The sequence below is a fragment of the Chinchilla lanigera genome, unplaced genomic scaffold (genome assembly GCF_000276665.1).
Source record: "Chinchilla lanigera isolate Chin_1 unplaced genomic scaffold, ChiLan1.0 scaffold00117, whole genome shotgun sequence".
Lineage (NCBI taxonomy): Eukaryota > Metazoa > Chordata > Mammalia > Rodentia > Chinchillidae > Chinchilla > Chinchilla lanigera.
In genome coordinates, this window is record NW_004955518.1 from 1,801,960 (window position 1) to 1,812,918 (window position 10,959).

Genomic DNA, 10,959 nt, shown 5'->3' on the forward strand with positions numbered 1-10,959 from the left:
CTCTTTGATTCATTTATTTTTCGGAGGGTTTGCTTCATCTCAATTGCATTAATTTCTGCCTTGATCTTTATAATCTCCTCTCTTCTTTGGGCTTTGGGCTTGAATTGTTCTTCTTCTGAAAGTTTGAGGTGCAGCAGTAGGCTATTTATTTGTTCTCTTTCTGTTTTCCTTCTGTGTGAGTTCACCTCTATAAATTTACCTCTGAGGACTGCTTTTATTGCATCCCACAGATTTCAGTGAGTTGTATTTACATTTTTATTTGTTTGTAGGTACTTTTTAATTTCTTCTTTAATTTCTTCTGTGACCCATTGGTTGTTCAGGAGGTGGTTGTTTAATTTCCAAGTGTTTATGTAGTTTTTGGAGTTCCTTTTGTCATTAATTTCCAATTTCATTGCACTGTGGTCAAATAATATGCATGGAATAATTTCAATTCTTTTGTATTTAGGTAGGTTTGCTCTATGGGCTAGAATGTGGTCTATTTTAGAGAAAGTCACATGTGCAGCTGAGAAAAATGTGTATTCTGATGTTCTGTGGTAGAACACTGTGTATACAGCTACTAAGTCCATTTGTTCACAGCTTTGGTTCAGATCTGTTATTTCTTTGCTGATTTTTTTGTCCAGTTGATCTATCTCTTTGTGTTGAAGGGGTACTGAGGTCCTCTGTTACAATAGTGTTATTAATTGTATGGGTTTTCATGTCTGTTAAGATTTGTCTTATATGGTTTTTGCTCCAATATTTGGTGCATACATGTTTATGATTGTTATCTCATCCTCTTGCAGTTTTCCCCTAACAAGTATGTAGTGGCCTTCTTTATTTCTTTTGATTGTTGTCAGTTTGAAATTTACATTGTCTCCAAACGTAATAGCTACACTGCTTTTTTCTGGGTTCCTGTTGCATGGAGGATTGTTTTCCATCCTTTGACTTTCAGTTTATGGATTTCCTTTCAAGTAAAATGTGTTTCCTGTATACTGCATATCGCTGGATTTTGTTTCTTAATTCACTCTGCCAGTCTGTTTCTTCTGATTGGTAAATTGAGGCCATTTACATTTATTGTTATAAGTTATATGTGTTGACTTATCATTGTCATGTTATTTACTTGCTGTTGGTTTCCTACTTTTCCTACCTGTTTAATTGCTTGGTCTTCTTGATGGTTCCTTTCTACTGTTGTTCTTGAAATTGTGTTCATGTTTTTCTCTGTCTAGAATATCTTTTAATACTCTTAGCATTGATGGTTTGACGTTCATGAAGTTCTTCAGTTGTTCCTTGTCATGGAAATATTTTATTTCTCCATTGAATTTGAAGGATAATTTGGCGGGGTACATCAGTCTTGGTTGGAAGCTATTTTATCTCAGGACCTGAAATACTTCACTCCAAGCTGTTCTTGATTGGATGGTTTGTGTTGAGAAGTCTACCATGATTCTGAAAGGCTTTCTTTCATAGGTAACCTGTTTCTCTTCTCTAGCAGCTTTTAATATTCTGTTCTTTTGCTGAAGATCTGGGATCTTGACTATTATATGTCTGGGTATAGTTTTATTTTAGTTATGGTTAGTTGGAGTTTTGTATGCCTCATTTATCTGTATATCACGTTCTGTTTCCATACTTGGGAAATTTTCTGCTATTATTTCTGCAAATATTCTTTTCATGTCGTTTATGTTGCCTCCTGATGTTTCATTGATTCCTGTTAGTCGTACATTATTACTCTTTGCCTCATCTTGCAGATGTTAAATTGATTTTTCCTGGTTCCTTGTTGATTTTAAAAGATCCTTTCTTTCATGGTTGCTAGCTGCCATGCAGTCTTCAAAATCTGAAATTCTGTCTTCAGCTTCATTCAAGTGGTTTTGACAGCTTTCAGTGGAAGCTTTGATTTCCTGGAAGTCTCTTTGAATCTGGTTCATGTGTTCTGATTCATTTCTATATTTTTCATTTAACATTTCTGTCCATTGCCTGTGTTCTTTTATTTCCTTATGTGTTTCTGTTTTAGATGTTTTGAGCAGTTCTTTCATTATTATTGTCATTTCTTTTTTTGCCTGAGAGATTATTTCTGATCTGATCTCTTCTATGACCTTATGGAGTTGTTTCTTTACTTCCATTGCAATCATTTCAGCAATTTCAGGTGTGTGCTTACCAAGGTCTCCTATGTCGATGTCTCCTGGACTTGTTCTGAGTGGGGTGGAGTTCTAAGATTGTGTTTTATTCCTTCGTCTTTTGATATTTGATACCAGATGCAGAAATCTCAGTCTCCCCTTTCCTACTAGCTCAGTAAACGCTGCTATTGTCCCTAGTTTTCCTGGTGGTCAGGCTTGCCCCTCAGTGTCTGCTGAGATGCACTGCTTAGTCTGCAGTTTTCCAGCAGATGGTGAAGTGTATCTAGTTCTCCCAGGTCTCAGATGCAGATTGTGATGTCAGCTGATGGCAGTCCTTCTGATCCAGCATCCCCTCACAGCTCAGGGGATGTGTACAACCTAGAATCGGGTTGCACTGGTGGCACAATCCCAGACCAGTGGACCTGTGTCCCCAGGCAGTTCAGGGTACAGGCAAACCCAGACACGAACTACAGGGTCAACAGTTTGTGGACCACCTGATTCTGTGTCTTCAGGCAGCTCAGGACGCACACAGGAGCTGGACGCGGGCTGCACTGGCGGTGATGATGGACCGCCTGTGTCTGTGACCTGCAGGAGGTCTGGGCACAAGTAGAGCCCGGACCTGAACGCAGTGCCAGCAGGTCGTGGAGCACCCACTCCAGTACCTCACTAGGCGCTGGAGAGAGGGCCCATATGTGAACCCCGGTGAGAGCAGTTCATGGACCTTCTGAGTGAGGATCTCCTGTCTCTATGATTGATTTGTTACATCTGGATTTTGAAAAATATACAATCTGTTCATCATTAATTTAGGGATAGATTTCACTTGAAATTGTATGTTTTAACTTACCTCTTTTTGTTTCTGCTTACTAGGGTGGAAAGGTACTTTGTTAGGTGTGGCTATGGCTACAGTAAACGCTATGACATCAGAATATGGCTGTAGTTTGGAAGACATTATTGTTGTCCTGGGACCTTCAGTAGGACCTTGCTGTTTTACTCTTCCCAGGGAATCAGCAAGTGCATTTCATAATCTTCATCCTACATGCGTACGACTGTTTGACTCACCACATCCCTATATCGACATCCGTAAAGCCACCAGGTATATTTGATTTTATTCTGGAACTACAAGTTTAATTATTGCTTATTAATTCTCAAATGGAAATTATTTTAGAGAACAATTAATAACACCAAGAACAATTTAGCTGGCAGATATTTAAGTAATTAACATACACAGAAACTCATTTTAAATATGAAGTCTATTTTTTAAAATATGAATTACAGAAAATTTCTTGTCTGGTATCTCTTAGTGATATAAAAATGAAGGAACAAACATTTGGACTTTAAAGAAACATACTTAAACTGTAGAAAAGGTGGCATATACTTTACTTCACAGGAAGTTTGTACAGCTCTATATGAATTTAGGTGGCAAATGATGATAAAAGCTATCATTTCCTGACACAACATGGTCCGTGTTGTGTGAGTGAATAACAGTTCACATTATCCCAAGTAGATCTTTCCTGGAGCTCTTTTATAGCAATATATTTATGTTTTTTATACTGCTTTGGCTCCTGGTAAAATACACTCTTGCTATCCATTGAAAACTCTTTAAGGATTCTTCTAGAACAAGGAGGAATTCTTCCAGAGAATATTCAGGACCAGAACCAAGATCTCAACCTCTGTACATCCTGCCATCCTGAAAAGTTTTTCTCCTGCGTCCGAGATGGCCTTAACTTTGGTACACAGATTGGCTTCATATCACTTAGAGAATGAGGTACAGTAGATTCTTTCTCCTCTTTTCGGCCTTTCTTCTCTTCTCTCAAGTTCCATTTCCCATCTTTCCTTCACTCTTCTATTTGTTTCCTTCTTTCAGCCTTTCCTTCCTCTCATTTTAAAATTAATATTTAATTTGCTTTTTTTATTCCTACAAGAAGAGTTAAGTTGCCACATTTTTTAGTGACATAATAGTGGCCAAAAAATTCATTTTCTGTTACATACTCTATTATACAAAGAATAGTCACTTGTTTTTCTAGTTAACCAAGTATAATCAAGCAGGCTTATGTTAAAAGTATAAAAATATGATCTTTATCTGTACTGTATACTTGACATGTTATCTTTATACCTTTCATTTTTTGAATTTCTGAGCAGAATTTTTTGCATAAAGATTTTAAATTCTAGAATAATGAAAAAATCCATAAAGAGGCAAGCTAGCTTAGTTTTCAGCTATATTTCTAACTTCTATCTATACTAGAGTTGACCAAATTTTTCTTTAAAGAATTGTACAGTGAATATGCTTTATGGGGCATATAATATCTATCTCAGCTACTCACCTTTCCTATTATAAATTTAGACACTGACAGTACAGAAATGAATGGTATGTCTTTGTGTCAGTTAACCTTCTTTTTATAAGACACCAAATAAGGGACCACCTTGGGCCCATAGAATATGGTTGGTTTGCTAATGCCTCACCTACAGTCAGAAAGCAAGGTTAAGCATAATTTCATAAGTAAAATAGTGTTTATTACAGGTGGTTTCTTAAGAGTTATACAAAAATGTATCATGACAGTGACTTAGTACTAATTCTTTTAGTCTACTATATATGCAATTTTTTCAAAGTTATTTTTAACTGAATTATTATTTTTAGCTTTTATAATGTCTTTAGTTCTTTAATATAAACAAAAATTTAATAAATTTTATTATTTTTACCTTGATATTATAATTTTACTAGTAAGGGGCTCATATTTTATTTCTATGTATTTTACAGATACTTGACTGGATTTTTACATTTTTTCATCCTCCTTCCAAACTGATGGCAAGGGAAAAAGTTAACTGATTTGTGTAAAACATGGAGGATTATAATGGACAATTCATCTTAGATGTATATTTGCACTGTTATTACCAAATCCAAATGGTGTTTATTTAATTCAAATGATAATTGACTAAAAATTGTGTGATGTTTTATAGATGAAGACGATTCAAAAATGTTATTCTCAGTATTACATAAATCAGGAATTTGTGTAATATCTATTGGATATTTACTATTTACCAGGTATGATATTAAGCATAAATTAACCAAAATTGCTAAGACTTTTTCCTTTTGAGTCCAATGCACTGCAAGAAATAAACTTTACAGCTAAAATTTAATTTTAATGCAGTAGAAGAGTACAAAAAGAAGGTAGCTAATTTTACTCAAAAGGCAGGATAGAGAAGGTATTACAGCAAAAGTGACACATGGGCCCAGAGTATGTATAGGCGTTTAACAAATGAAGAACAACCATAGCAATGAGGGAACATCATGAACCAGAGAATGAAACTGGAAATTTATATTATGTCTTAGAGATAGAACAGTGTGGGCAGAATGAGACTGGAAAAACAGGTTAGAAATAGATTGATAGGAATCTCAAATGCCATGCAAAAGTTTGGAGTTTATTTTTCAGGCAATTAATAGGCATCAAACGCAGAGGAGCATTTTTATTTCCTTGTTATCCTCTCTAGTATGATGGATTTTTATTGTGAGAGGCAGAAGCAGAGAGATTACGTAAGACCAGTAAAAGAATTTCAAAAAAGAATGAAGTCCCAATAATGCAGTGGAAAATAAAAATGGAGAATAGGCAAATCACTGATGATTCCAAAATTTCTGCTTAGGTAACTACCAAAGTACCAACTGAGTCAGGGAGGGAGTTTCAGACAGAGGAAAAATAGTGATTTTCACCTTACCACAGAATAAAATGCATATGGATGGAAATTTTTGGTCGTCAGTTAGAAATATAGAACTGGAATTCAGGAGGGAAGTTGGGAAAAAGACAGATTTGGTGGCTAAACACAGATGATACCTGAGTCTGTTGGAGTCTGTTGGGTCAAATTAGAATGTGCCAAAAGGAGTCCCAAGGGTGCGGCCTCATACAGCGCCTGCACTGGAAAAGCAAGAAGCTGAAGCAGTAGAAAACAAAAAATAATAGTATTCAGAAATAAAAAACAAGAGAGCATTGTCATTTTGAAGAATCCTGCATAGGTGCGGGAGGTACTCAAAGAAGTCTTTAAGGATAAAATAAAACAAGAATTGAGAACAAATCAGCTGTTTTATTTATTAAAGCTGTCTTTCGCTAGCTGTCTGCAGTGAAGCTGACAGCCAGGTTTCAGAGCATTGAGGAAGAAGATGCACAGATATTGACTCTTAATGACAGTTTTTACTTGAGAAAATAAAGGGATTTAATTTTTTTGTACAGGTAATTTCAAGTATATTTGTAGGTTAAAGAGAAATGTTAAGCTACATTTAACTTGGGGAAAAGGTGTATATTTTTAAAGTAAATTGTTATGTTGCATCTTGAAAAGACTTTGTTATGTTGTACCTATATTTCTTGTGTATATATGGTATAATAACAGCAAATATTACTTTCTTGGTATTTTCAAAGGATTTAAATGTGTATTATCTCATTTACCTTCATAGCTACTATGAAATACGTAGGTTAGGTGTTACCCTTTTTACTCAGATGAGAAACAGTCTGATAGAGGTGAAATTCAAAGTCACACAATTTGTGACAAGATTGGAACATATATTTTGTGATTTAAATCTCTCAGGTTTTACAGTTAAGACTACCTAAATTTTATTTCTATTTTCAACTTTACATTAATATTCTTGATTCATACATCATTTAAAATTTTGTTCAAATACTAGGATACGTTAAAAAACAGGTTTGTAAACATTAAAATGTTTAATGTAGTGAAAAGTGAAAGTTAATAAGTCAGAAGTTTCAGTATTGTAATATGTGCTATGAGTTTGCCAAAGCTTGGTACCTTGTTTGGTTTAATTCTTCTATGCATCTTCTAGCCCACTGTGAAATTTAAATGAATAAAATACCTCATTTCTTCAAATTTAGGGATGACAGTAAACACAACACAGAAATTTCAGACTCATGGAAAATAGTGTTTTGCTTAGTGGTAACAATAAAGATTAAGGAATAATTTCATGTATTGAGAAGACTTGAGTTTCTAATTCACTGTATTATTCACTGTATTATTTTGTTGAAAGCTGTGATTTACAGAGCAGTAGTCAGTCACATTTTATTCAGTATACCATAATATTTCAAAACTAAATAAAATTATTTTTTATTATCTATGATTTTCAATTATCTGTGACAAAGTATCTAATGAAAAATTGTCTACTTAGCCTTATTACTGAGTATTGTAGTCAGGAGTTTGCAATGGGAACAATTTGATACAGGACACATGATTTATAGGTTTATTTTATAATAGTCACCCAAAGAGTCATATACAAAGAGAGTGTGGGAAATCTGTTCACACACTAAAGACCAAAAAGAATCCAGCTGAGGGCCTGGATCCCATGGCAGTGTCCTTCGTGAGTCCAGCTAGAGACCTAGAACCCATAATAATGCCCCACACGAGTCCAGCTGGAGGCCAAGAACCCACAACAGTGTCCCATGCAGTCGTGTTTCAGAGATCTGTGTTGGGAAGGTTCAAAGGTCAGTGGTGGAAGCTAGAAAGTCTGTGCCAGCAGAATGAAGGATCTGTGCTAGCAGGCTGAGGGATCTGCACTGGAGCCAGGAAGTGACACTCAAAGTAACAACCAGAGCTCCCCTGAAAAATACCACGACCATCCTCAGTGACACTGAAATCCCGAGCTCCCTTAATGATCAGAACAGCCGAGTCCATATCAGGAAAGCCAGCCCAACAAGCTGCTCCAGGAGGTTGAACCGTGCATCATTTTCCCCTCTGGAGCGATGCTGAAAGGTAAGGACCAGAGCTTCCCCAAAGTAAACTGTAGCCATTCTCAGCGACTACAAGGTCCTGATCTCCTCCGACAGTGAGAACAGCTAAGTTCATCAGGAAAACCAACAGCTCCCTACAGCTTTTCTTTCCCAGTTCTGCCTCTTACACTACTGCCAACATTCCTCAGGTGGGCCTCCCACACCCAGCACCACACTGGTGCAGTTCAGTTAGGTGTTACCAGTTGACCACCAGTTGTCAGTCCACCACACTGAGTGAGAAGTATTGATTCAGTAACTGAGAACTACCAAGTTATTAAGTAATCATATCGTATTGTCTCTGCAAGATCCTAGTAGGGTAGAAAGCATTGATAACTATTAGGTTTTGTTTTTAATCTAAACCCTGCTACTAACTGCATATAGGTAATGTTGGTTGCAATTTTACTACAAGAGGAGTTAAATTTGCAAATCCAATGAGAGTTTGTGGCATGACTTCTATTGGATTACTAATTATCAAACTAAAGTTTAATAGACCATTAGTATGGCCTTGGTCTTTTTGTCTGTCATTTTTAATTGTTAAAAGTAGCACAGTGACTGTGTCCATGCTTTATAAAATAAATGAAATTATTTTAACACTAGGGGGCAGTGTTTCCACAAGTAGCGTGGCCATTTCTTGGCATAAAGTTAAACCAGTCTTCTTTTGCCTGTGTAAATTTGGTTCTCTTTAACAATATTTTGTAATCATTGTATCTAAACATGCAGACATCAGCTATGCATCTTGAACAATTACTTCCAAAATAAAGATAAATCATTTTATTTCCCTCTGTTTTGGACCTCCCTTTGGCTAAAGGGAGAAGTTGTATATGAGAAATCAGATTGAAAAGGGACAGGAAGGGCCGGGGATATAGCTCAGCAGCACAAGTGCCTGCCTGGTAAGGGGAAAGTCCTGAGTTCAGTTCCGGGTACCAAAAAAACCCACAAAAAACACAAAACAAAAGGGAGAGGAAGCATCTTCGGTGTGTGTCTGCACCCAGCTGCTTCCACAGCACCAGGCAGGTGCCCCACAGGATTGGAGCTGGCTCCACACAATCAGAGAGCCAAAGTTAGAATTTTCCCAGTGGTGTTAGGGCTTCTGGGTACAGGCTGAGTCAAGAGAGATGGCTGATGGATGATACTCAGACCGTGGCCCACTCCCACTAACTGGCCCACAAGGCCTTGCCCTCTGGTCCTGTGATCACCTGAGCCAGGGTTCTGTATGGTTCGGCCAAATGCCATCCTCCACTGAAGCCGGGTACAAATGAGATACAGCTAGGTATAACATCTCTGTACTCAGAGCAAGTGCACCTACAGGATGTGGTCAGAGCCCAGCCCACCGCGGAGAGAGATGACTAGCACACCCTTGGGGACTTAATCTCTGTTTTTGTGTATGTGTGCATAAAATTTTTAAAATTACGCAGTACCAGAAAAAACAAAAAATTTTTTAAAAATTTTAAAATTAGTGACACTATAATTTCAAGTAGATAAAAGCATTTAGGTACCCTCAACCACCTTACTCTTTTGTAGAACAGCTAACAACTGTTTTTGTGTGGGTAGATTTTGGGGGGAGGAACTCACGTATACTGTGTTATATTACAAAACAATACTCCTAGATTCAAATACTGGAAGATGGAAGAGGACAGTGACTTATGTGTTGCATCATTTCTATCTCAAAATCTTGTTTTTTAAAAACTTATTCTTACAGTGTACCTATCTTAATTTTTGTGTGAACTCAGTGCTATAAAAGTCCAGCACTTTAAAGAAAGCATTGCTCAATTACCTGTGTGTTTTTGTATGTGTTTTGATGGGTTTATGTGTGTGTGCTAAATGTCTAATGGCAAATATGCTAAGTGTAGTATATAGGCTCTTTGCCCTACCTAACATAAATTCATATGCACAAACAGTGGATGCAGTGGAACTGTACATTTCTTTATAAATTTTAAATTGCACAGTAAAGAATGGAAAACATAGCATGTATGCGTACTGGATGTGTTTATGGAAAACCTGGTCTACGACACACACATTTCCATTATAGGCAGTGTTTTAAAACTTTATTGGTGTTTTTAAAGATGAGAAAGCTGCTGTAAGCAGTGCATTGTTTTGTGCTAGGTCATTGCTTAATGAAGGGAAAAAGAAATCTGACAGTACAGTTTTTTCTGGATTAACATATTTAGTTTGAACCCACAGTGATTACATGTCAACCATGTTGACACAAATTTTTTATATTCCTCTTAGATGAATTTATTTTTGCAGAGAAAGACGTGCTTACCTCACATTCCTGGTGCCTTGTGCCAAATGCCTGAGGTGACTATATCCCCTCTGTATTTTGAACAGGATTTTTGTTTTACTGGAATTTTAGAAGGTTTGGATGTCTAGCTACTATATTTTATTAAATGATTAAAATTTCCAGCAGACTTTATAGCTCAAAATACCTTCCTTTTCAACTGCTCTCCATGAGTACTCTCATAAGAGTCATTGGTAGAAAGTAAATGTGCTAAAGGGGACAATTGTGTTTTTAATATTCTTCATTTTCAATAAAATTTTGCATAACATTGTTTTAGTTTACATCTCATCTCTACTCCTTTACCTCAGTCATATGCTTTAAGATTGTGTTCCTTAATCCCCCCATCATCTTCATTTTCATTCTTGGTATTTCCAAGTCACAAGGAAACTTTATTTTTGTTTTCTACTTTTAATTACATATCTAGACTTGGCTACAGAATTGTTTCTTGGATATATCCTATGGCCTCTCAGATACAATTTAACTCATCATCATCATCCCTCCAAAATCTGTTCCCTCTGATGTTAGCTCACAGAATGAAGTCATTATTAATGCAGTTGCCCAGCCAGAAATCCTGGAGTGTTTCTGAATGCCTCCCTTTTCTTCCTATACTACTGACTTGCTATGTCTGCCGTCTGTTCTGTATCCCTACATCAACTGGTACATGCTGGGCGTGGTGACGAACGCCTGTAATCCCAGCACTAGGGAGGCTGAGGCAGGAGGATCGTTGTGAGTTTGAGACCAGCCTGGGCTACAAAGTGAGCTCAAGGCCAGCCTGAACTGCATATTGAGACCCTGTCTCAAAAAGACAAAAAAAAAAAAAAAAAAAAACAAAAAGCAAAAC

General features: G+C 36.7%; 1 protein-coding gene across 1 annotated transcript in view; it reads left to right on the forward strand.

Moving 5' to 3' along the window:
• Window positions 1–7,191, forward strand: part of Lacc1 (laccase (multicopper oxidoreductase) domain containing 1) — a gene marked incomplete at its 5' end in the record, with an annotated part of 15,084 nt that extends 7,893 nt beyond the window's left edge. Inside the window, 3 exon segments of the mRNA XM_005409073.2 lie at window positions 2,952–3,177; window positions 3,689–3,849; window positions 4,840–7,191. Of these exon segments, the coding sequence (XP_005409130.1) occupies window positions 2,952–3,177; window positions 3,689–3,848 (386 nt within the window). The 3' untranslated portion in view covers window position 3,849; window positions 4,840–7,191.
• Between the last annotated feature and the right edge of the window lie 3,768 nt (window positions 7,192–10,959).